The 27,493-nt window shown below is 43.8% G+C and overlaps 1 protein-coding gene across 1 annotated transcript in view; it reads right to left on the bottom strand.

The window, feature by feature from the left end:
• YWHAG (tyrosine 3-monooxygenase/tryptophan 5-monooxygenase activation protein gamma) overlaps positions 1–27,165 on the bottom strand; it is a 42,809-nt gene extending 15,644 nt beyond the window's left edge. Inside the window, exon 1 of the mRNA XM_084651276.1 lies at positions 26,953–27,165. Within this exon, the coding sequence (XP_084507402.1) occupies positions 26,953–27,039 (87 nt within the window). The 5' untranslated portion in view covers positions 27,040–27,165. The remainder of the gene's footprint in view (positions 1–26,952) is intronic.
• Positions 27,166–27,493: the final 328 nt, after the last annotated feature.

Here is a 27,493-nt window from a genome sequence, read left to right as displayed (position 1 = left end):
TTTTAATCATGATTTAAATCAGCAAGCAGGAAAACTTGATTTAAATCATCAATTTTAACCAAGTTTTGCATTTGCACTTGTTATTTTCCTAAAAGAAGTGGATTCTCATTGGTTGATGGACACTAAAACCACAAGTTGCACTAAATATAGCTTCTATCCTAAATTCAGTGCTTTTTGCTAACCTGTATACACTGTAACATATTTAAGCAATTATATAGTTTGACTATTTTATTATGTTAGAAAATGGTTAATGCATTTCCTAATTAGTAGATTTACTTGTGATCTGGATGAAATTTGAAGAGTATTAATAGAAACTGTCAATTGTTTTTGTGCATTTTTAGTTCAACACAAATGTGCTGGATATATACAGAAGATTATCAACACGTCTGGCGTTTAACACTAACTGATTTATTAAACAAAGGAAGTACTGTCTGTAGTTAATTTAACTGATGTTTGTAGTCACCATGTCTTTCAAGATTTTAGAACAAGTATCTCTTTATTCTCATATTTGGTCTTTTTTATTATTCATAAATTGGAAGATGAAAACAAGCTTTCCTGCATTTTCAACCACCAATTGATTTCTTATCTTTGAATTAAATTATTGACTTGAATTAGTTAAATAAACTGAAATGAAGAAAATATTCTCTGAATCTTCAGAAGCTACTGCTGTCAAAAGCTGGTTAGCACTTCAACAAACTCCGGTTCCAGGTGCTTAGCCAGTGACTTCCACCAGTTCAGTGGTCTGATTTTTTTTTTTTAAATAAAGTTTGGCAAACATCTACTGCTTGATTTTTCTGAATTTAAGTTACATGCTTTTAATATATTGTGATAACCTATGCTAAAGCCTAAAGTTACTACTGTACATCTTTTTAAAAAAATATTAAGTTTTTAATCCACCCTGTCTAGCATTAAGATATTAGCACTTTCCCTGTCTACCCTCATGCCCAATTCTAACATTTGGGAAATGGTCCTTAAAAGGTTAATGAACAGTAGCACTCTCCTCTGGAGCTTGAAAAGTTTAGACATCTAAGGCCATGTCTACACTACATGGACTATAGCAGCATAGCTACAGCACAGCTACACTGGCATAATCCTGTAGTGTGGACAAAGCCTACAGCGACAAAAGGGGTTTTCTGTTGCTGTAGAAACACTGGCTCCCCAGGCAATAGCTAGGTCAGTGGAAGCATGGAGGTGTCCCTAAACCTGTGACTGCTAGAAGCTGGGATTGGCCAACAGGTGATGAATCACTCGATCAACTGCCCCGTCCTATTCACTCCCTCTGAAGCATCTGGCACCAGCCACTGTCTGAAGACAGGATACTGATCTAGATGGACCATTGATATGGCCCACATGGCTGTTCTTCTGCATTCTCTCATTGACCTAGCTATGTTTGCACTGGGGGTTAGGTCGGCATAGCTAAGGTGCTCAGGGATGTGGATTTTTTACACCACAGCTATGCTGACCTAAGTTTTCAGTGTAGACCAAGCCTAAGCTGGAGGCAAGTATGACAGTTTACCGCAGTAGAGTGCAAGGACAGCAACCTGGTGATAAGCTCAACGCAGGAATCCTGATCATCCACCTTCCTCTTCCCATTTCAGAACTTTACTTCTGGCTCGTAGGTGCCAGGTAAATTTGAAGCTGCTTTGGTTTACTGGGACTATTTCCATCTTCATTTCCCTCCAGCCCACTCTGCTCATCTCCTTTCTCCATTCCTGGCATTTGACACTTTCTGCTTTGTTACTGTGCTATCTATAACATCCCCAGCTTTGCCACAGCAGGATGGAACAAGGGCAACTCCTGTAAGTTTGCCTCAGTTGTTCCTGCTTGGAAAAATCACTGCTATTCCTGCAATTGACAAGTGACTGCTGCAGAATGAAATGGGAGAAATCTCCCCCATGCACATAGCAGCTCCCTGCAGCTACACATTAATCTCTTAACCATGTTTCATTCTTACGTCCAGGCCTTGTCAAGCAGCTTCTCCACTGGCAAATCAAGGCAGGGCTTTGAAGATTAGCTTAAAATGTAAGTTAAGCTATATAACTGTTTCAATAAAAACTGAGTCAGATGTTTGTTCAACATATGAACTATGAGTAGCTTTACAAGCATGAACAACAAAAGTTTGAAAATATTTTACTAGGTTAACTAATAGGTTCTTTAAAAAGCTAGTTTCTTAGGGGGAAGAGCACATTCCCATCTCCTATGGGATAGGAGTTTGTCTCAGGTTCTGAGTACTAGATGTACTTTATTCTACTATGACTACTACATGGAAATGTGCAAACTACATGCTGAAAAGGAAGATGTACTGCAGCTCTTGGATTTCTGTTTTGCAACCACAGGACATTATCAAGACAAAACAGACTATAATTTCAAGTTTGAAACACGTTAGCAATCGTCTGACTTAATAAACTTCCAATCATACCTATATTTAAGTTTAGACTAGATCCTGAAGATCCAGAAGAGATGAGTCTTGTGTTGCCATTGTTTTAATGCTTTAAACCAAGCATTAAATCTAATTCTTAACACTAAAGACAGTAGTACAGAGGAAATCAAGGTGAAATAACTCTGCTTAAGTGCAGTTGTGCTTTATCAATATGTAAAAATATCTATAACTGACAAATTTTAGTAGACTGAATATGGCACTAGAGCAGTGATTTTTAAATTTTTTCTACCGCATACCCCCATCTGAGATAGGGTCAAAATATACCTATGATTAGATTGCCAAGTCTTACTAAATAAAATGCGTTGTCCGCCATTACAGGATTTTTCTTCCATACTCCCTGCCAAGAGCTCGGGTACCCCAGTTTGAAAACCACTGTACAAGAGCAATTCTTGCTCCCACAACAGCTCTGCCACTGATTTACTGCCTGCCGTGGGCAAGTCACTTAGTTTTTTAATCTTAGCTGAACACCTATGAGGTGCTCTACCTCACAGGAGAACATAAGTATTTGTTCAGCACTTTAAAACACAGCAGAATATACATACTGCACTTAACACATTTGACAATTCCTACTCATTAGCAACTAGATTCTTGTCCTCTGCTCTATTAAACATGACAAGTCCATGCACCGTCATCATGACTTGCAAAGATGCCAGACAGCAGAGACCAGCAACACTTCTAGGGCATCAACTGTATCTGGTATTACCTGAAAGGGAGTGCTAGTCTGGTTCCTCCCACCTTTCAAGAAAGGGGATTCATGGTTTAAGGCATTCAGATTAACAGTTTTAGAGGCGGGTAAGTTTTTGGCTCAGATTAGGACAGGATCCCTTTTAAATCCAGCCTTTACTGATCTCACTGTTTCATTATCGTAATTCTTGCTCTTACACGCACACCCTGACTAGTCTGGCATAAAGTAGCTGCAGAAACCCGCTCCACACTCAAGTAGGCACAAATTGTAACTATGAGCCCTTTCATAATTTGCACTTTGAGCACCTTAGAAAGAAACAACGTATGCCTCGCCTGCCACCTACTTCATATCGTGCTCCTGCACAGTAGTGTTTTTGTGGCTGTGCCTACAGCAGCTTGCAATCACGTAGGATTGAATATGGATTTTACTCAAACCCTGCTGCACTCATCCTCAGAACCCCCACTCCTGACTCTTCACTGCCTTACACCTACGATACTCATTTACATCTGTGCAGAGTGGTTGTAAAATGCTATTGTGACGCATGACCAGAAAGGGTTAAGCATCCTTCAGGATGAAGGACTCAAATTCAACCCTTAAAAACACGGGAAGATAATGTTTGTGTTTTTGTGTATTTACATATATATTGTTAAAGGTCAATAATATAATCACAGTCCCTGTATCCTGTTAATTCAGAGATCAAGTGAACTGTAAACACAGGAAACCACTGTATTCATCTCTCTGAAGTGTATAGCAAATCATCCACAAATGGTGGAAAAACAGGCAATTGTGTTAATCTGTGTGAATAATCACCAGGTGATGCTTAGGAAATGAGGGCCTATTGTTCACTGAGGGACTCCAACCTGTCAAAGGCGGCCTGAATTGTATAAAAGATGTTTGGGTCCCAATCCTTTTTATCTCAGATCTGCTTAAGCTTCATCAGGGGAAGTCTAAGTTGCAAGATAGAGATCCCAGTTAAACTGGAACATCCTGAATAAGATATTGGACACTGGACTATGACCTATGGACTAAATTCTAAAAACTCTTTGCAACTACAAAGCTCCCCATCTAGGCTATGAACCTGAACATCAAGAATTGAACCCATGTCTGTCTGTATAGTGATCTTTTAGCCATACTCTTTTCTTTTAATAAATTTTAGTTTAGTTAATAAGAATTGGCTGTAAGCGTGTATTTGAGTAAGATCTGGAATATTCATTAACCTGGGAGGTGATGTGTCTGATCCTTTGGGATTGGTAGAACCTTTTCTTTTATAAAATGAAAAGGATTTTCAGTAATCTTCATCATTCTTGACTTGGGTATCTGGGTGAAGGCCTGAGGCTGGGTTACCTTAAGGGAACTGTGTTGGCTTCTGGGCAACCAGTGAAGCAATAAAGAAGCTCTTTTGTGGTGGCTTGGTAAATCTAAGTATTGGAATATCCACAGGCTTTGGGGATTGTCTGCCCCATTCTTTGCAGTTCACCCTAATTGAGTGACATCAGCTAGCTCCCCTAGTACCCTGGTCACAACTATCAAATCAGAACGGTTCAAACCTGCTTAGCACAGGTGCAAACAGATTACACATTATGCTCGCTGTTTTAGGGTACGTCTACAGTATGAAATTTTGAAATTATTCTATTCGAATTTTCAGAAGCACTTTTATTCATTCAGTCGTGTCCCCACTAAAGCACGTGAATTCGGTAGAGTGCTTCCACAGTACCGAGGCTAGCATCAAATGTCAGAGCAGTGCACTGTGGGTAGCTATCCCACAGTTCCCACCGCCCACTGGAATTCTGGGTTAAGCGCCCAGTGCATGATGGGGCTAAAACATTCTCGCGAGTGTTTCTGGATGTGTGTCGTCAGTCGCTCCTCCCGCCGTGAAAGCTATGGCAAACAATCGTTTCGCACCTTTTTGGCGTGCGGACGTCCCACTGCTTTCAGCAGACGGTGCAGTACAGTGCACCGCTTCTCTTCTTGTACTATGAATCCACCTTGCATTTCCTGTAGTCTTATCTACTCTCTCTCTTTTCCTCATCGACTGCTTCCGTTGCGAACTCTGTTCGGCCATCACAAACTGATCAGCACAGCTTCTGCCACCAACTCTGCTCTCCCGCTCTTGCCCCACTACCGAGCTTCTCCATGTTGTCTGTTCTGGGCTCCCGCCTCTGTGAAAGCTACAGAAGACAACCATTTTCCACCTTTTTTCGGCTACTGTGAACTGAACAGCACCTCTTCCGCTGCCACTCTGCTTTCCTACCTTTCGTGCCCTTTTTCCAGGATTACCCGTGCAGGTGCCATAGCGTGGCAAGCATGGAGCCCGCTCAAATCTCCATTGCGGTTTTGACCATTGTAAATACCTCGCGCGTTATCCAGCAGTATGTGCAGTACCTGCACAACCAGGCGAGGAAGGGACGACAGCGCGATTACAATAGTGATGAGGACAGGGACACAGACGTTCCTTGAAGCACTGCATGTGGCGATTGGGAGATCATGGTGGCGTTGGGCCAGGTTCATGCCGTGGAATGTTGATTCTGGGCCCAGGAAACAAGCACAGACTGGTGAGACCACATAGCATTGCAGATATGGGATGATTCCCAGTGGCTGCGAAACTTTCGTATGTGTAGGGCTACTTTCATGGAACTTTGAGACTTGCTGTCCCCTGCCCTGAAGCGCAAAAAGACACCAAAATGAGAGCAGCCCTCACAGTTGAGAAGTGAGTGGCCATAGCCCCGTGGAAGCTTGTAACGCCCGACAGCTACTGGTCAGTCTGGAATCAGTTTGGAGTGGGCAAATCTACTGTGGGGGCTGCTGTGCTGCAAGTAGCCAATGCAATCACTGAGCTGCTGCTATCCAGGGTAGCGACTCTGGGAAATGTGCAGACCACTGGGGATGGCTTTAATGTGCTGGGGTTCCCTAACTGCAGCGGGGCAATAGACAGAACGCATATCCCTATCTTGGCCCCAGAACACCAGGGCAGCCAGTACGTAAACTGCAAGGGGTACTTTTCCATGGTTCTGCAAGCACTGGTGGATCACAAGGGACGTTTCACCGACAAACGTGGGATGGCCAGGAAAGGTGCATGACGCTCTCATCTTCAGGAACTCTGGTCTGTTTGAACAGCTGCAGGAAAGGACTTCCTTCCCAGACCAGAAAATTACTGTTGGGGATGTTGAAATGCCTATAGTTAACCTTGGGGACCCAGCCTACTCCTTAATGCCGTGGTTCATGAAGCCGTACACAGGCACCCTGGACAGTAGTAAGGAGCAGTTCAACTATAAGCTGAGCAAGTGCAGAATGGCGGTAGAATGTGCTTTTGAACGTTTGAAAGCACGCTGGCGCAGTTTACTGACTTGGTTAGATCTCAGCACAACAAATATTCTAACTGTAATTGCTGCCTCTTTTGTGCTCCACAATATCTGTGAAAGTAAGGGGGAGACATTTATGGTGGGGTGGGAGGTTGAGGCAACTCGCCTGGCAGCCAGTTTCACACAGCCAGACAACAGGGCGATTAGAAGAGTGCAGCAGGGTGCGCTGTGCATCAGAGAAGCTCTGAAAGCCAGTTTGATGACTGGCCAGGGTATGGTGTGACAGTTGTGTTTGTTTCTCTTGAAGTTACCCACCCCCTATATATATATATATATATATATTTATATAGATATAGATAGATAGATAGATATATAAATATAAAAGGAAATAAAGTCACATTTGTTAAAAAACATTCTTTATTATTCGTTTCACAACACATTGAGAGAAATCAGAAGGTAGACTGGGGAAGGGGGGGGGGGTGCTGGGGAAGGGAAGGACAAGTCCAGAAACCAAACCAAAATTTCGGATATGCCAGCTTTCTGCTGCTTGTGCAATCCTCTGGGGGTTGAGTGTGTGGGTCCTCATAGTCTCCCCCCCAACCCCATGTTCTTGGGCGTCTGGGTAAGGAGGCTATGGAACTTGGGGAGGAGGGAGGGCAGTTATACAGGGGCTGCAGCAGCAGTCTGTGGTCTTGCTGCCTTTCCCGCATTAGATCCACCATACAGCGGAGTATGTCAGTTTGCTCCCCCATGAGCTTGACCATAGCATCCTGCCTGCTCTCATCATGTGCGTCCCTCCTTTCTTTGTGTTCATTTAACGCTTCACGGGACTCCACAATTGTTTGCCTCCATGCATTCAGCTGGGCCCTATCAGTGAGGGAGGACTGCATGAACTAGGCGAACATGTCGTCCCGAGTTCATTTTTTTCACCTTCTAAAATGGACCAGCCTGTGGGACAGAGTAGATAGGGGCCATGTTGAAACACTTGCACCTGCGGGAGGAGAAAAAGTGGGTAGTATTTTAAAAGATACATTTGGGAGAACAAAGGGGACACTTTCTCAGTGAAACATGCAATTCATAGTACACAGCACATGTTTCTTCTGTACAAGGTTGCATTTTGCTTCTTATACTGAAGTGCCTGCCACTTTGGTGTGAGTAAGCCATCACACGCAGCCAGGCAACAGAATTCAGCTTGCAGGCAGCCATGGCAAGCCCTAGGGGCCCACGGGGTTCTGCTTCTTCCGCATTTATTTCAATGCTTTCAAACTGCCAGGCCCCCTTTCCCATAGCAAGCAATGCCTGGTGGGTTTGCCATATAAAAGGAGGGCCTGCAGGTTCTCTGGGATGATCACTTCACACAACACCACCATCCCCCACACACCTCCCCCCCATGTGGCTCTGAGCTGGGATGAGCCCTTTAAACTAAACGTGAACAGCCCAGCACGGCTGGGGTTCCCCGCACGCCTCCAATCAGGGTCTCACTCACCAGAAGTGCCTTCAGCACGGTCATGGTCCGGGAGCCCGCTTTGGGAGTGGGGGGGAAGCTATTGAGTCCAGCATTAAGAATTAGTTCCTGGCTGGGGGGGAAACGGATTCCCCACTTGCCACCTGTGCACTGTCCTCTTCATCCTCCAATAACTCATCCTCCTCGCTCCGTGCAACTCCCCCCTTGCAGGTGTCCATGGACAGTGGTGGCGTCACCCCCCATAATTGCATGCAGCTCACAGTAGAAGCGGCATATACGGGCCTGTGACCCAGAGTGCCCGTTTGGCTTTTTGGAGCATTTGCCTGAGCTCCTTGATTTTTGTACAACACTGCTCTGTGTCCCTGGAGTAGCCTCTTTCCATCATGGCTCTGGAAACTTTAGCATACATATTTGCATTTCTTTTTTTGGAACGTAGTTCTGCCATAACAGATTCATCTCCCCCAACATTAAATGAGATCCAGTACTTCCCATTTGGACCATGCTGGAGCTAGTCTGGGAATCCAGGACTGTGGGGTCTCTTGTTATGGTGGACTCTGCATGGTCACCTGTGATGGTGGACTATGCTGATGGTGACCAAACAGGAAATGAAATTGAGAAGTTCCTGGGGCTTTTACTGCCTACCTGGCTAGTGCATCAGAGTTGAGAGTGTTGTCCAGAGCGGTCACAAGGGAGCACTCTGGGATAGATCCGGAGGCCAACAACATCAAATTGTGTCCACAGTACCTGTAACCCGGAACTGCGATCTCTATTTTAGCACTACTCCACTTGCTGAGGTGGAGTACAGAAATCAGATTAAAGAGCCCTTTAAATCGAAAAATCGGTTTGGTCATGTGGACGGAATCAGTTTTATTTTAAATTAACTCGGCTAATTCCAAAATAACTGTACTGTAGACCAGGCCTTAGAAATGCTTAAGTGGAATTCATTTACTCTTGAAGTCAATCCTCTGATATCTGATCTACGCCCACTACTTGGCACAGGATTGTAGAGATCCCAAGGTTTACACTCTTCCAATGGCCATTTTATCAGCACCAACGTATGGAGAGTCTTGCATAACCATTCTTCCGGATATCATGCCTGTGTTCATTTAGCTCTGCATTTTTTCCTGCAGGTTAGCCTTATTTTACATGAAGAGAGGAATAGATGAACCCTTGCTTCTGAGTGGGATCTCTCTCATGTTTCTGTACTGCTTAAAAGAGTGGGCCTAGACAACTGAGGATCTCCTTTGGTCCCTTGTTCAAATCAAGTTACCTGTGACCAAGTTCATCAATTCAGCACCAATGACATTAAGTTCTCAGTATATAATGCCACAGTCCTCCTTAAGTTACATACATGAAGAGCTCTGTGCAGCTCAAAAGCTTGTATTGGACCAACTTCTGTTGGTGAAAGACAAGGTATTACCTCACCCACCTTGTGTCTCTGTAATACAGTACATCTAAGGCAACAGACTTTGGTTAAACACTGAGCTAGCATGCACTTAAGAATCCAGATCCACAACACCAGGACCATGCATGCCACATTTTGTCACCTTCGGTATCATGGGTTGCTTGTGTGCATTTTATTTTTTTGCAGCGAAAGATGTAGTTTGAAACTTGGAGAAAGTTCACCCTGTGCACTTAGTTTAGTGAGGTAGTTAATTTAACCTGCATAGCATCCAACATTTTCTGGTGGTTACACTAAGTTTGTCTGTTTAAATTGGTCATAAAAAGGAACTTCATTTAGAGATAAGCAAAAAGAGTGTTACAGTACTTTAGATTGACATTTTATTGTAATAGGCAAATAAGAATTGAGTTTTATCTTGTAGACTTGTGCTGCAGATGTGTAGATACTGTCAAACTCTAATATTACAGTGGCATAAATGCTGTGAACAGATGTTGCCAGAATTTACTTGGCCTGCATTTTTAGTTTTAACTATTAGTTCTGGAGTTGATCCTTCTGGCTTAAACAAAAAGCCAAGTTAGCTAAACCTTCACTGATGTAGCCACTTGACTGCATCCTCAAATTTTTTTTTTTTTTTTTTTTTTTTTTTAACTCCAATAAGGTCTTTCCTCAAAGATTTGATGCTCTCTGCTAGTCACCAACACGACAGAGCCCTTGAAAAACTAGATGAAAACATGGCTCTACTAAAGTCAATTGCAAAACTCATAGTCTTCCACAGGGTGAAATCCTGGCTCCACCAAAGTCAATAGGAGTTTTGCCATTTGCCATTAGTTTTAGTGGAGCCAGGGTTTCACCCTATGGATCAGATTCCAGCTGACACAGACAAAGCAACGACTTCAGCAGCTTGTATTACTTTACTTCAACTTAGAATCTGGCCCTGAATTTTCAGCCGCGGCTGACATTTAAGCGTTAGCCCATTCTAGTGGTACAGTCTACTTAAAGTAGTTTCCATGCCCATGTCAAACATGCAGCACTATTGTAGCTGTCCCAAAATTACCCATCAACTACAGACAGTTCAAGAAAGCACTTCCAGATACTCCAGAACCACTACTGTCCAAATGGTGAAGCATCTGCCAGTGGGACCGATCCCTAACCTAGTAGTCTAGAGGCTTGCTATCGCCTACTAAAAGCCAAATCAAAGAAATACCTCCATGCGAAATGGCTGGGTGGCAGGTGCTTTGGTGAAATTCAGCCACGATACACAACTGGAGAGGATGCAAACAGGAATACCATGAAGGCAAGATAAATTAATGTGGGGCTACAGGCAAGTAGAGACTTTTTGTACTATTAAAGTTCTGCATTCAAAATAAATAGCTGAAAACATTTGAGGGAGGAGAGAACATAACACAGGTTTATGTTTTTTGGGGTTTCTTAACTGGTTTATTTTTAGCAATTTCAAGTTTTATGTAGATGTTCAAAAAATGAGGGTTTTCGAGACTGAGTTCAAACAGCACTGCATTAAAGCATACTAGGGAACCATTAGTGTGCAGGAGTCGGTCTACGCAGACCAATACATACACGTGTTAGCGTGCTTTAGACATCACATCCCAGTCCACATTACTGTGCCATGTAGACAAGCCCCTTAAACATTTCTGGTGTTTATTCAATAAATACCAATTTCATTTTTTATATCATGGCGTTCTATTGGTTAAAACTAAAATCAGAAGTCCTAAACATAACCCACGAGGCTCCCACATTAAAGCAATTATACGTACTTCATGTCTCCTTAACACGACTTTTTCTTGTAGCCAGGCACTGTAGCTGCCATTCTTAAGTGACCCAGAATGAAAAATCGTACAACCACTACACTATTGATAAATACTTTGGTTTAATACTTGAAATATCTCTATGTAGTGAGAGGACATGGAAACAAACTTGCTTTTGGTAAACAACTAGCTGAGCACATTTACGGATCCAGATTAAGTGTGGCATAACACCTGGAAATTTAACCCCATCCCTGCTGCGCTGTCTCTGCCTCCTCACTCTGGCAATTTTCTTCTGTATCTCTGCAGCTGCCTCTGCCATCAGCTGTTCCACAGAGGAGTTTCTCTTTAGCCACGCTGCCAACACCATGCCTTCAGCTGCATGAGGTCACTGTCCTATTCCCAGCCTTGAAGCAGTCTTGCATCACTTGTGACAGCAGGTTGTAGCTTTACCCAATAGAGAGTTGAGAGAATTAATTGCACGTACAAGCTGTGCGTTCTCAGTGTTCAGAAGTCAAGAGTTGGGCTCTCTCGTTAATGAGACCTTGTGAGTTTCAATTCATATGAGATAGTTTTAATATACAGTGAACTAAGCCTCAGAAGGATTAACAGCTGAATAGCTGAAAGTTAGCAGGGATTTTTTTTTTAAATGACAGTCATTTTATTCATTTTTTTCTGAATCCTTCAGATTAGTCTCAGGATTGGATGCTTTGCTGTTTGCACGAAACATCCTAGTATGTACTGGCAACTGTATCAAAAATATCTATTGATCCTCACTCAGAAAAAGAGCTCAGGGAATCTTAGAAGTACCCCATTAAGCTTCCATATTTGTAGTCATCAGGGCATAGGCCCTAACACTACAGCTACTAAAAGGCAACGCTTCCACCTACACTAGGGCAACTCCACCATACCATTCAGTAAAAGGCAGTGGTACTTAAGCGTTATGGGAGGTTGCAAAGACAAGTGAAACATCAAGAAAAGAACTGCACAGTCCACATTTTTAAAAGCCTGAAGGAGCCACAGAACGTTGAAAAACCAACTTACTTTCTGCCTCAACTCCACCCCAATGCAGACTTCCCATTCAAGCACTTCAGTGATGACATCAGATCAGTACAAGTACATGCAATGACTCGTTATGCAGCTGTGGGGCAATAACCCTGAAGACACTCAGTGAAATCCCTACTTGTGTATAGTTATCCAGTTTCCCCCAAAAGAAACCTTTTTACCTTTAAGGCTTTTTACTAACGTCAACCAGCAGTTTAGAGACTGCCACACTAAGACCACTCTTGTTGCTTCTAAACAATAACTCAGTATAAATGTGTAAGAAGTCATTTGATACAATTAATTTTGCATACCATTGGGTACACTTACCATCCAGGAAGGGAATACAGAAACAACGAGGGAGGTGAATGCTAATTAGTTTTGGACTGGAAAGAAGTTAAGAGACTGAATTTCTTCAGAAAGAATAAGCCAGTGTGTTGTGGGGAAGGCACTCCTTGATAAACAGTTCCTTGCATATTCACTTTTCAGCTGGTTTGTGTCCCAAATGCAAATTTATGAAATTCATCCATCCCATGCTCTGGGCATTCATTCACTGTTCCGAGCATGGAGAGGGGGTCATGCATATGCTCTTCCCCAGGCTTTATAACACAGCATTCAATATTAACAGCAGCAAAGTGGAAGCGGCATGTGCGCGCAGACAGGAAGGAGGTGGAGTGGACCAGAGATTCTGTAGTAGTGTTCTTCAGGCCACCCAACTCTCCCTTAAACAAGGACCGAAAATTTTATTTAAGCAAGACTTAAAAAATCCCATTTAAGGGGTCCTCTCAGAACCCTGGCTCATCCAAACAAGCCAATGTTTTTAAAAAAGTAAATGGATAGTATTCCTTTTGGATACTGAGTAGCCACCGAGGACAGTTCTTGGAGACAAAGGTGACCAGCTTCCAACTCTTTCAAGACAAAAGAGAGAAAAGGGTGTCCATTTAAACATTAAAACTGAATGCTAAGATTCTGGCAAAAGAGAATGGCCAAAGCCTGGTGACCACAGAACAGATGACCTAAAGGTCCACACCAATCACCATGTTAAGATTGACTCTGGAAAGATGTGACAGCCACAATCAGGTTTGAAACACCCTGAAACCATAACAAGAGCAGAGGTAAAGCAGAAATGCCATTCTTAATTTCAATTGTCTTTAAGCATCACGTCAAGTTATGCATTACACACAGGAGTTTGTCCCCTCTAATATTAACAAGTCTTACAATGGGTTCCTTCCCTTTTTGGAAAGATGGCCACCAGCTGAAAGCAATGTACCCTCAGTTACAGAGACCCTGGCTGCCAGAGATGCAAGAAACCTTGGCTAGCCAGAATCAAGCAAGAGATTAATCACTTAGTCAACAACCTCACATGGGTTTAAAGGGGTTTTGTTTGGAATCTCTAACAAAATATTTTATGTTAGGTTTCCAATCCACTGTCTGGTATGAAAGCTTTCACAAGCTTCTCGCCTTCTTGGGGGGGGAGAAGAGGGAGTCAGAGAGAGAGAGAGAGAATTTAAGTGGCAAAGGAAATACCATTTCATATGGACTGGAATGAAATACTTGGAACAACATTAAGTTCCAAAGAACAGGCGACCTCAAGTTCATGTGAGCCAGCAAAGTATGGTATAATTACTGAACCCTTGTTACTTTCTGAAAGCATCATGGGTACACTAACTACTCAAAATGTCAACTCAAACTCAAGCACGCTCATGCTAACACAACAATACTTTTTTTTTTTTTTTTAAATAGTGTTCGCTTCATAACCATGGAAATTTAGTATGTCAGCTGCTCTTCCATGACAAGTTACCGGGACCAGATGGCATTCATCCAGAAGTTCTGAAAGAACTCAAATGTGAAATTGCAGAACTATTAACTATGGTTTGTAACCTGTCCTTTAAATCAGCTACTGTACCCAATGACTGGAAGATAACTAATGTAATGCCAATATTTAAGAAGGGCTCTAGAGGTGATCCTGGCAATTACAGACCGGTATGTCTAACGTCATTAGATAAATTAGTGAGCATTAGGGCAAATTAGTTGAGATAATAGTAAAGAATAAAATTGTCAGACACATAGAAGAACAAATTGTTGCACAAAAGTCAACATGGTTTCTGAAAAGGGAGATCGTGTCTTACTAATCTATTAGAGTTCTTTGAGAGGGGTCAAACAAACATGTGGACAAGGTGGATCCAGTGGACACAGTGTACTTAGATTTCCAGAAAGCCTTTGACAAGGTCCCTCACCAAAGGCTCTAACGTAAATTAAGTTGTCATGGGATAAGAGGGAAGATCCTTTCATGGATTGAGAACTGGTTAAAAGACAGGGAACAAAGGGCAGGAATAAATGGTAAATTTTCAGAATGGAGAGTGGTGTTCCCCAAGGGTCAGTCCTAGGACCAAATCCTATTCAACTTATTCATAAATGATCTGGAGAAAGGGGTAAACAGTGAGGTGGCAAAGTTTGCAGATGATACTAAACTGCTCAAGATAGTTAAGACCAAAGCAGACTGTGAAGAACTTCAAAAAGATCTCACAAAGCTAAGTGATTGGGCAACAAAATGGCAAATGAAATTTAATGTGGATAAATGTAAAGTAATGCACATTGGAAAAAATAACCCCAACTACACATACAACATGATGGGGGCTAATTTAGCTACAACTAATCAGGAGAAAGATCTTGGAGTCATCGTGGATAGTTCTCTGAAGACATCCACGCAGTGTGCAGCGGCAGTCAAAAAAGCAAATGGGATGTTAGGAATCATTAAAAAAAGGGATAGAGAATAAGACCGAGAATATCTTATTGCCTTTATATAAATCCATGGCACGCCCACATCTTGAATACTGCGTACAGATGTGGTCCCCTCATCTCAAAAAAGATATACTGGCATTAGAAAAGGTTCAGAAAAGGGCAACTAAAATGACTAGGGGTTTGGAATGGGTCCCATATGAGGAGAGATTAAAAAGGTTAGGACTTTTCAGTTTGGAAAAGAGGAGACTAAGGGGGGATAGGATAGAGGTCTAAAATCATGAGTGATGTGGAGAAAGTGAATAAGGAAAAGTTATTTACTTGTTCCCATAATATAAGAACTAGGGGCCACCAAATGAAATTAATGGGCAGCAGGTTTAAAACAAATAAAAGGAAGTTGTTCTTCATTCAGCGCACAGTCAACCTGTGGAACTCCTTGCCTGAGGAGGTTGTGAAGGCTAGGACTAGAACAGGGTTTAAAAGAGAACTGGATACATTCATGGAGGTTAAGTCCATTAATGACTATTAGGCAGGATGGGTAAGGAATGGTGTCCCAACCTCTGTTTGTCAGAGGGTGGAGATGGATGGCAGGAGAGAGATCACTAGATCATTACCTGTTAGGTTCACTCCCTCTGGGGCACCTGGCATTGGCCGCTGTCGGTAGACAGGATACTGGACTGGATGGACCTTTAGTCTGACCCAAGTATGGCCGTTCTTATGACCCATTCAGAGGTGAACTATATCTAAGGCTGGTTATTATGGCACATGGGGAAAAGTCTGACTAGTATTACCATACTAATCAGTTTTTAGTGACAGAGGAAGAATCATGGCACATTTTAATTAGTATGAAGCTGCTTGTAAAAAGAACTGAACATGCTTAAAGTAGTATAAATTAAGAACCCTTATACTCCACTGCACCGGCTACAGAGAGCCTAATTTGTCAATATTCACAGAGGCTTGCTCAGCTGGCCTTCTTCTGAAGGGATCTGCATATAGAAGAGGGTAGCTTTCTTTGTTATGAACTCATGACCACGACCAATAGCCTTACTTAGGATGACATGACAGCCCAGGGAACCTCATTCCACCTGCTGAAGCCCAACAGTTGTACATGTGCCTTTAACTGTTAATCCCTGACACTTACTAAAGCTAAAGACTAGAAATCAAGAGCACCCCCACATGACAGGAAGCTAACAGTGACTAACAGATACTTCCTCTTATTCTTTTCTTTTGGAAAATCTGAGTACTTTACACTTGAGAATATTACCTGTTCTATCCAAACCCCAAGTAAACTCAACAAGGAATGCTGCCTGATTTATGTAAACAGAGAATCATTAAGATACCAAGTTTAAAAACTAATTGACAGTTTTAGTCATTTCCCCATAGTCTTTATGGAAGTATATTCCTTGAAGGCAGAACAAAAGATCCATGGCAGTGATGAGGTGTCTCACTATATCAGACCTTGATTTAAGAACCACAAAAGAAAATCAGAATACTTAGCTTTTGGCTACCAATATCCACTGAGTTTATGATCAAACTGCAGAAAGTTCTAGTTCGTTTGAAATTTTGCACTGCATTTTCTCAGATACTGGTTTACATTCATTGCCGCCACCTCCCTCCTGCGCCTGTTCACTCTCTAAAGTCATTTTATTGCCTTGAGAGAATTCGTTTGTGCTTTATGAAGCACATCAAGTCCTTGGATAAATATCAGGTCTTGAAAACCTTTTGTCCATAGCAAGTAACAGACCTCCAGCTCAGGAGTTGGAGAGCAGCAGCAGCTTGAAACAAACATGATCTTGGTCAGTTTCACTGCTTCCCAACAAAACAGCCCTAAAGTTGAGCCACCTAATTCATTTCACTCTACTGCTCCTTGTCACTTCAAGAAAAAGATCTCAGCAAGAGGAGTCTCTCCACTTCTCTATCCAGTGCACCAAATAGCAGAAGAATGGATTTTTTACTGATGCTGAGGAAATACATTGTTAGAATTACAAATGACTAAACAAAAGACTCCCTCAATATTGCTATTTTTTGTTCAAAAATGCTGTTAGACTGCATTAACAGCAGTGGTGAAACTGACCAGGATTGAACCATTTTCACTCTTCCACATCTAGGAAAGCTTTGAGTGGCAGTAGAGAGAAGGGATCTGAAGACATCCAAAAATGCATGGGTACGGAGGAAGAGACATGAAAGTCCAGGTAAAGGAGTATTCTGAAGAGAAGCAAAGCAGAAAGACAAAGAAGGCTGTAAGATTCCCCCTAGTGTGACCTAGTACGAAAAATGCAAATGTTTGTTTATTATTGTCATTGTATGCAACCTCTAGTGGGGAGACGTGATTAAATGTTAAATTCTGGGACCCAATGTGCCAGACAAGAATGAACATTTGAGTGGGTTTCCCAGGACATACTTGGGAGGAGGTAAATGCAAATTCCCACCTTCAGACCCAACCTTTTGAAGCTATGCTTGAGGAGAAATCCATTGTGTACGGATTACATGTTTCCAGGGATCCAAGATTGAAGGCCCAAACTGTATAAAGGAAGGACTCTGATTCACGATGGGTTTCTGTTCTGAGCAAAAGGTGTTATGAACTTGTAACAAGAGGAAAATCCTCTATGTGGGGTTGAAGGATTGACTCTTACCAGAGTCCTTGTGGGACAATCTCTGGTAAGATTAGCATGCATGTAGGTTCTTTATCGTTTTACTATGTTTTCTCTGTAATGCTTTCACCTTAAGAATAAACATGCTTGCTTAGAAAGAGCTGTGTGGTACCTTATAGCTATGGGTAATTATGCTGTTTATAGCCTCTGAGGTGAAAGCAAAGCCGGTCTGCTTACATGGTCTGACTTGCTCGGGTACTCGCAGTGCAGGAAGGCAACTGTGCAGCATGAAAAACCCTCAGCCAGCTGCAAGAGACGTGTCTTCGCCAAAGAGGCAACAACTGGGAAGACAGAAGCCTAAGAGAAGGATTCCTAGTCCCAGCAGCTGAGCCCAAGATAAACTGGATGCTTTCCCTTATCCTGCCTGACACCACCTAGGCCCTACCACAAGCAGGGTCTACAAACATGCTAGCAACACGAGGAGCAGCTTTCCTGCACTTAGAGCGGTGTACAGTAGGTCCCTCAGCAGGGTACTGGACGTTAACTTCTCTTGTAGGCATCATCCACAGTGCCTGTTTTGTGGCTAGTGAAACCAGGTTGGCCAAAAGCCAAGGGGCAAAATGGAGTCCTCAGTTTAAGCCAGATAAGACAAACCAACAGCAGCAAAGGTGTCAAATAATGCATGTTTCAAGATAGCATGAAGACTCAATAGGATGTGCTTTAGTGGTCCATTGGCAGGGAGTTTTCAGTTTAACGGTCTATGTGGAAGTACGGTGTTAAGGTTGCATAAGGAATTCTGTGATCAATTTAGATTGCTGTTTCTATAGCTGTTTGTAGGACTGAGTGTTTGATAGTACATTTTTCCTTGATTTGCATTTAGCAACCTCTGTTATAACTTCACTGTTCTGGAATATGCACCAATGTGCCACCAGTATGCCAGTCAAGACTACGGCAAGGACAAAAAGGGTCTGATGGGTAGGGAAGGGAGAGCAGCATCCAGCTGACCTGTGACAGGCTCTAAGGAGAATGAGCCAACTCAGATCCACCTATGGATAGTTAATTGCCTAAACAGCTGGGCAGCGAATCATAGATCATCACAGTTGGAAGGGACCTCAGGAGGTCATCTAGTCCAACCCCCTGCTCAAAGCAGGACCGATCCCCAATTTTTGCCCCACATCCCTAAATGGCCCCCTCAAGGACTGAACTCACAAACCTGGGTTTAGTAGGCCAATGCTCAAACCACTGAGCTATCCCCTTATGAGAACTCAGTCTAGCCCCAGAGCAGAGAGGTTCCTCCTCAGGGGAGCTAGTCAGGAAACTACTCGCCACGGTGTCTCCCTGGAGAACAGAGCAACAGGTCCAGAAAGAAGGTGCTCCCAAGACAAGGGACCAAAGCAGTCCAGGAGAATGAAGTGGGTGTAGAACCCCGAGGAGCTACTAGGGAGTTGCTCAGCAACACACACTGGTAGGGGAAGACTGGCATGTGGCTGAATGCCTAGCAGAAACCCAAGCTCCAGGCAGGGAATCCACCCTAAGAGTGATCAAGGTTGGTGCACTGTCATTGGAGTAACTGAGTAAAGCTTTTGGTTGTTGTGTTGTCATTTTCCATTAAGTAAGATGACCTTCTAAAGAGAGCACTTTAATACTGGAAAGCCTGCTTGGACTTGTTTATACCCAGATGAAAGAAAACAGAGGCAGGGTTCACCTGCGGCCTGCACCTGAGTGCAGGGGGTACATTGGGGTGACCTCCACATCTTTACAGGGTCCATACACCAAGAAGTGATTTTATATGCATGTCATGGTGAAGCTTGTTGCAGTGATCTGCAAGAGTCTCCAGTTCTTGTAAACCAGCCATCCTTAACTGGCAGGGTGATTTGATGCAGCAAGTCCCAAGAGCAATGCTACGCTCACCTTGACAGAGCCTCCTCACTCTTGCACCCAGTCACCACCAACAGCGCCCGACTACCTGCGGAGTCTCCTTTATCTAAGGCAACATTGTCTACATCTAGCCCTGCCTTGCTATGCTGCAATGTTATTCAGGTTCAAAATCTATGAACTCTATCATAACCACTTACTGGTTTATAATATTACTGTTAGCTGAGCTACTCGTACTGAAGTGCTGCTGAGTATGGCAGCCAGGTACAGTCTTCCAAGGCAAACCCAGTGTGTTTCTTCCGTCTTGCAAATAAATCTGTAGGTTTTCCCCCAAGATGTACATGTTAAATAACTAAAGTCAGGGGAGTTCTGCTGGGAGGTAAGCAAGTGTAGAAGACTCCAGGCTTTGGCTGCTGAAGATGATGGCCAGTTTAAGATCTTGTATTTTTATGTAGAGAGATTTCCTGCCCCCATTTTATTTATGCAGCGGTGTGTGGTTACCTATTCTGTGAAATGAGCTGTTAGTACACCTGGAAAAGGATTTGAACATGGGCAAAAATCAAAGTGTCAACTAGCCACACAGTACGCGGCTTTGAACAAAGCACTTAAGGCAGACAAGCAACAGAATAGCTAGGTTTGCTGAGGCAAACATCTTGGTAGACCCTAGGACTCCAAAGCTAAAAGTCTGTCTCTACCTGAGCTATGAGCCAGGCTTTCAAGCAGACTTGTAACACAACCACATCATCTGTGGACTGGGCACAGAGAAGATCACTACTAACCCATGGGTTGTATTTACCTATTTTAATGTTATAAAAATATAGACTAACCCTCAAGAATCCCATGCACTGCTACAGACTAGGGACCGAATGGCTCGGCAGCAGTTCTGCAGAAAAGGACCTAGGGGTTACAGTGGACAAGAAGCTGGATAGGAGTCAACAGCGTGCCCTTGTTGCCAAGAAGGCCAATGGCATTTTGGGATGTATACATAGGGGCATTGCCAGCAGATCGAGGGACGTGATCGTCCCCCTCTGTTCAACATTGGTGAGGCCTCATCTGGAGTACTGTGTCCAGTTTTGGGCCCCACATTACAAGAAGGATGTGGCAAATTGGAAAACTTCCAGCGGAGGGCAACAAAAATGATTAGGGGACTGGAACACATGACTTATGAGGAGAGGCTGAGGGAACTGGGATTGTTTAGTCTGTGGAAGAGAAGAATGAGGGGGGATTTGATAGCTGCTTTCAACTACCTGAAAGGGGGTTCCAAAGAGGATGGATCTAGACTGTTCCCAGTGGTAGCTGATGACAGAACAAGGAGTGATGGTCTCAAGTTGCAGTGGGGAAGGTTTAGGTTGGATATTAGGAAAAACTTTTTTCACTAGGAGGGTGGTGAAACACTGGAATGCGTTACCTAGGGAGGTGGTAGAATCTCCTTCCTTTGAGGTTTTTAAGCTCAGGCTTGACAAAGCCCTGGCTGGGATGATTTAGTTGGGAATTGGTCCTGCTTTGAGCAGGGGGTTGGACTAGATGACGACCTGAGGTCCCTTCCAACCCGGATATTCTATGATTCAATGACAGTAGGATGGTCTGTGGCTCTATTGGGCTACCTTGCTTCTTTTTGTAGGTCTTTGCTACGTTAAAGCAAACAAATACTTCATTAGTTGGGTTGTAGAGTTTGAGTGTTGCCCCACCTGTTTTTTCCATATTACAAAATATTCCACCTGTCTGAGCAATACCAAGTGCCACCTACATGAGTGTTATTGCCCACAACTTGAGGGAATTACATGATAACAAATTAGCAGATCCTGTCTAGATACAGAATTTTTTTTTCATGTCAGTCTACCATCAGTATTACGAATGTAAGTGCACAAAAAACAGGAAGTGAAAGAGGCTATAATTACGGCATAGCTTTCCACACGCAGATTCCACCAACATGTCTCTCAATTCCTGCAGCTGCATAAAATAGGTCGCCAAACATTCAGAAAGTGATTTTTCTTCATTTTTAGCTAGTTCAGTAAAATTATGCTCCATGCAGTTCAGGCTGCTGCCCAATTTGCCATAGCATCCAATACTGGAGTTCCATAAAGACTTAGGCAGCTCTGCCATAGCATTTAGGGTCAGTGTACCATGACCCCCTTTGTGGCTGCACTGAAATCATGCAAGGCAACAGCAGGAAAAGATGGGACCAGAAATTCAAAGGGGTTCAGAGGAAAAAAAAGACAGCTGCATAGAAGTGAAGCCTTCAGAGAAACTTACAATTCGCAGAGAGTGGGTTGCTGGCATATCAGGCTCAGAAGCTCAGTGCCTTGTCAGAAGCCTAACTATTTGGAAGCTCCTTCTTAGGGCTCATAGCAACCTCACTCAGTTATGACGCATGCCTGCTGAAAGACCCCTTCTTGTGGCAGACAGGAACCAAGATGGCCAAACACCTGTATCATCTCAGCAAAAAGAGCCACAAGAGGATTTTTGCATCTGCAGAATTCAGAGAACTTCAACTATGGTCTATAGTAACATTAGTTCACTCACCGGTGAGCTATCCACAATGAATGCTGTGGATACCGTGTGTATAAAAGAAGATCAATGGTATTCACAAAATCCTAACAAACTAGTACACGTTAACGGACGCTAAGGTTACAGGGAAGAGTTGTAATACACAGAACTTTAACTATGCCCCTTGTGCCTATGCAAACAGCTTTGGCTCTTTCACATTTAAGACTTTAGCTACACAACCATAATGGTTTAGATTTCTCTAGAAGTCATATTAAGACTACTTGCTGTCTGCTATACTGTAACCTTGATTCTGCCCCTGGTGCCTATGCATTATAATCTTACTGCTTCAGTATACATCAGTAGATGCTACTCAGATACCACGAACAGTTCCTATTTCACCTCGTGTTTTATCCTCTAAAGCCACTTCCCCTCTGAATTCCCTACTTCTCATTGTGCTCCCCTCCAAGGTGTGGCTAAAATCACCTCCTGCATTCTTTCACTTCCCTTGAGTTTGATGAAGCCAAAAAGATTTAAAAATTAGTCACCTTCACAGTCCAGGTTCTGCACAGCTCCATTCCAGAGCACAGATTGGCTCTAGATTTCTCCTTCCCCATGCCTACCAATTTACTCCTGCCTAGTCATTCCACACTTAGTATGTTTTTTCCATGTTGACCCTTAAGACTGGAACAGCCTCTATGATATTAGTCAACCACTCTTCCATATCCCTTTCTAGTATTTTTGTTCTTCCGTGAGGCCTTCCAATAAGCCAAACACTTGTTGCACAATTAAAATTTGAGCTCTTCAGGACCAATGAGAAACTTGGAAATTATTCACTCAAGCTGAGTACAGCAGGTACATAGGTACAAACCTCTCCCCAAGAACAATTTGTACTTCATGTTTACTGATGTCCTACCCACACACTGTGATCTACTAGCGTTATGTTCTTGATCCAGCAGCAATTGTATGCTCCAAGCAGCAGTAATCTCTAGTATTTATCTATTTGTATAATGCTGCACGTACAGTTATAGTACTATAGATTACTACTAGACTATCACACTATAGCCTAATACTATTATGTAATACAGACATTTAGATACCTAGAATCAAGTAACCAGGGAGTCATCAGCGAACAAGAGACATTTGCTGAAAACTTTTAAAGCCATCCCTAAATCCATTCTTTTTATCAACTTTGTGTGTGTGTGGTTTTAGACACAGCTTAATGATTTCCTGTAACAATAATATTTTGGACACCTGCTTTAAGAGAAACATTCATATAGGGTTTATTAGTTTCCCCAAACTTTCCATCCCCTGAAAAGTCTATTGCTGGATTCATTAATTTAGTAAGTGAAGACAAATAAATTTCTCTTAATGTAACAAATATGAAGGTGATTCAGTATTAAAATGGCATAACTGAATTTCCTGGGAGATTAAAAATGTTATCGGAGACAAGAAGTGACTGAAGCTAGACAGAACCAGGGAGATAGTTTGGACTGCTCTTATTACATGCTGCATAAATGCAGTCCCTATAAAAATTTTGCTCACAGAACCCTGAAGAATACAAAGACCACAGTCCTGAAGCCTTAAAATGCTTCCAAACACTGTCCTTCAAAAGTGAGTTTCTTACAGGTAGTCAGTGTTCACTGAAAGACACTCCCGTCTGGCAGGACAGGTGGAATGATCAGGCTGAAAACTGTAGTATAGATGTACCCACCGAAAAGCAGACAATTCCCCAAGCATCACATGACTTGGATGGTTGGAAGGACTCCACCTCAGAAAAGCCTGCAAAGGCGTCACCACTCCATTACACCTAATGGGTATTGATCGATCCATCATGGCATAAGCAGCTACACAACAGTAAGCTTTAAGGTAAGTTAGGTTAGCCTCCTAGAGGCCCAATTCAGACAAAAAAGCTCATTCCACTTAAGGCACTGACAGGGTTCCTAAGTGCCCATACTGATGATCTGTTCCAAGTCTTAGTAGCCTACTCAGGGAGAACAACCAACCTTCTCTAGCTGGCTTTTTAGAAATCAAGCTATAAATTGACATTATGACAGACTGAATAGTTAGAAGAATACAGAGACTACTCCAAAGAGAGACCGATCAAGAGCCTTATAAGAATATAGTTTTATCCTGATCCTCCATGGCAAATGCAACACAGTATACTCCATTTTACTGGGACATCTCAATAAGCCTAATGAGCTCAAAGACTAAATAGTATTACTAACCTGCTTAAACAGAATCACTAATAAGTTCTGTTTGCATATGCCCTAAGTGCATCAATGGGTTAAATGGTTTTAGCAAGTTAAAAATCCTGCTTTTAATAAAGATGGTTCCTACTAGAAAGTCAAGTGTTGAAACGCTGAATAATAAGATGACTGCATTTTCATTCAGTACATTTTTTCTATTTTAAGTCTTTTCAGAAGGCTTCAAGAGTACAGAAGAACTCTACTGTATCAAACTGATTCTGAACCCCTTAATAGAATGACTGCATTTAAGAACTCCCAAAAGGATGTGTTGGGCTCATTTAATTAGGTAACTGGAAGCTGCATCACATACAATCAGTCATTAAGTTACTGATGACCATTCAAAAATTGAATTGTCATTTTAAAAGGGCAATTATACTTCAAGTATCTGTTGTTCACTCTTAGCTATTGCTCTCTACTTAAAGAGTTTCCGCTAACAGAAGAGCCACTGCAAATATTTAACGTCTTATCATAAAACTGCTTTGTACAACAGGAAGCAAATATGAAATTTTGATGTAATAAAGCTCGTTATTTGCCTGTCAGGAAGTGATAGGCACCAACTGTGGAAGGACAACTGAAAAAGACCTAATAGTAGTTTTCTGCAGGGAATATCAATCCAGTTGGATCACTGTACTATTACATTTCAGCATTACCTTGAATATATGCAATTTGCATCCTCTTTGCTACCACCTGGGTGCATTGCAGCTTCTTTCACTGAAAAACATCAATATGTGTTGCTACGGAAATGAGCGCGAGGTCACAAGCCTCCTGCACAACTGGAGTTAGGGGATGGGATGGGACAAATACCAGGCATAACTAAATGTGACATCCACTGATGGAATTGAGCTCAAATTTATGCAGTACTTTACAAGTATTGTAAGAACAAAGCTCCTCTTTTTGTTTGAGGAAGTAAGAGGCTTTAGCACAAACAGTCCCGAGTATGAATCAGTTTCTAATGGCTGAACTGCATCAACTGGAGATGCAGCATTATCCCAGATTGCTGTTTCAGTGATGGTCAATAAAAGATTCACCCTCTCCTTGATTAAATGAGAATTTTTCTTTTAAATCTAGAACTGGTGTACGTGTGCTAGCCAAGTTTTTGCAGGAATGGAAATATTGCAATAAGGCTACTCCTTGTTATGTCCTCAGCCATATTACACTCCGCTTTGAAATAGTAATAGATACATTACCCATATAAAATAAGGTTTAATACTTGCACTCATAGCAAGCAGCTGCCCTGAACTGATAACTGAAGCCATCAGTACAGAGACAGAACTGTATACAATTCATATCGCAGTAGAGAGGAACATCAGATATTAGAATCCCTGAGTACTGTCAAGCTATTATCTTATTCGGATTTTTCCATATTTCATTTGATATATCTCCTCCTTTCCCATTCTCAGTCAGGTTTTGACAACTCTGTCTATTTGAAAAATTGAAGACTATTGACAAAATGGTGCAATATAGGCACAGAGAGCTGCATCCTAGACAGACTGCGACATTCCAAGATCAGCATTCACTTTTCTTCAGCAAGGGAGGACACCCCAGCTTCTCTTAAAGGCTCAGACCTGACTAACAAGGCAAATATAAAGAACAGTTTTCCCCTTTAAAGCAACCCCTCCCTCCCTCCACCCAGTCTAGCCTCTCTGCAATATGACAAATGCAGAATCTTCTGGAATGACTTGATACTACCTCCCACGATTGCTTTGTTTGCAAGATCAGATCAGAGTGATTTCTTACTTATTGATTTCCAAATGATGTCTGCATTTATTAATAAGGGACATTAAGTATCACAAATCAGATCAGTCTGATAAATGCAGTCTCTTTATTTTAAGAGTGTAAAACGAAAATAAGGCTAAATCCATAAATCTTGAAACAAATGTAATAAAAATAAACTTAAACTTAGATCATTGAAGAGACAGGTATACGCTCTTCCCAAATACAGGACAATACAGGACAGAAGACATGAAAAAGGGATGCATTAGAGAAACTGAGAGATGTTTAACAGCTACAGGGAAAGCCATGCATAAAAGTCCCTCAGTGTGATTATTTATAAATTACACACACAATCGTGAATTCCCCTGAGCAGCACCGCGACCTCTAAGAAAGCAATTTAAATGGAGCCGTGAGATCGGGTGCTAGAGACAACGTACACGTCAATCTCTAAGATGAGGTTTTTATAGGTAGGATCCAAAGATCTCAGGATCCAGAAGAAGGCTCCCTGAGACCTGCCAGGAGAAGCAGGGTAAGGGAGGTGGCAGAGGATGGAGGTGGATGTGTGTAGTGGGTGGGGGGGGGCCGCAGACGAGCTGAGTTAATGGGAAAAGCTGGCAGGGAGCGGCACCGCCCAGCCACAAGGCAGGGCGAGAAAGGGGAAAAAGCGACCCGCGCCGGCACCGCTCCCGAGCTCCTCGGACCCCGCTGGGGAAGCCACAGCCCTCCGACCCGCCCTCCGCCCCCCCACGGGACGGAATAGCTTCGCCGTCAGCCACCCCCCCACCCCCCAGGAGCAAGGCGTGGAGGGTTCCCTCTCCGAGCCATGCCCCCCGCTGCCCCACGGCACCCCCAGACCAAACCCCGAAAACAGGGCGGGCGGGCAAGCGACCCCCCCCCGGCCCGGGAAGGGGTAAAAGGACCCTCGCGGGGCAGCCCCGCCCAGAAAGGGGGGGGGGAGAAGGGAAGAGCAAAGGGGGGCACAAGCCTGGCAGGCCACTTGTGGGGGGGAGAACCCCGTTAGCGGGGGACCCCCCCCGCAAAGCACGACCCACGCTCAGCCCTCGGGGCAGCCCCCGGCCCCCTCGGCGCCAGGCTCGGGGGCGCCCCGCCCGGGGAGGGGGGGGGGACCGCAGCCCCAGGGGGAAGGCGGGGGCGGCCCCGCACCCAGGGGTGGCCCCGCACCCGGGGGGGCGGGGAGGCAGGACTCACGTTCTTCATGGCGGCCGCCATGTCATCGTAGCGCTCGGCTTGCTCGGCCAGCCGGGCTTTCTGCACCAGCTGCTCGCGGTCCACCATCTTCCCGGCCGGGCGGGGCTGGGCTCGCGGGCGGGAGAGGCGGCGGCGGGGCAGCTCCGGCTGAGGCGGCTCCGGCTCCGGCGGCGGCGGCGGCTGCACACCCGGCTGCTGTGCGCGCGCCGCCCGCGACCAGGACAACCCCGCTGCGGCCACGCCCCCTGCACGCGCGCGCCTCGCTCCGGCGCCGCCCCGGTCTCTCCCGCGCTGGGCATTGTGGGGGTTGTAGTTCTCTCCCCGCCCCCGCCTTCGCGGGCCTCAGCCTGAGCCTGCAGCGCAAGACGCCATTTCCCAGCGCACCCCGCTCAGGGGCGCATTGGAGGAGTGGGAGGGCCCCTCCCTCCCCCCCAAACGCTCACAGCTTCTCGCTCTCTTTCTCCTCACTGTGGCACCCCCAGGCTGTGGGGCTCGGCGGCGGGTCCCGAGCGCTGACTCACCGGCTGCAGCCGCTCCCCCC

This window comes from Lepidochelys olivacea (genome assembly GCF_965140295.1).
Source record: "Lepidochelys olivacea isolate rLepOli2 genome assembly, chromosome: 17".
NCBI lineage: Eukaryota > Metazoa > Chordata > Testudines > Cheloniidae > Lepidochelys > Lepidochelys olivacea.
This window is presented reverse-complemented; position numbering and strand designations above follow the sequence as displayed.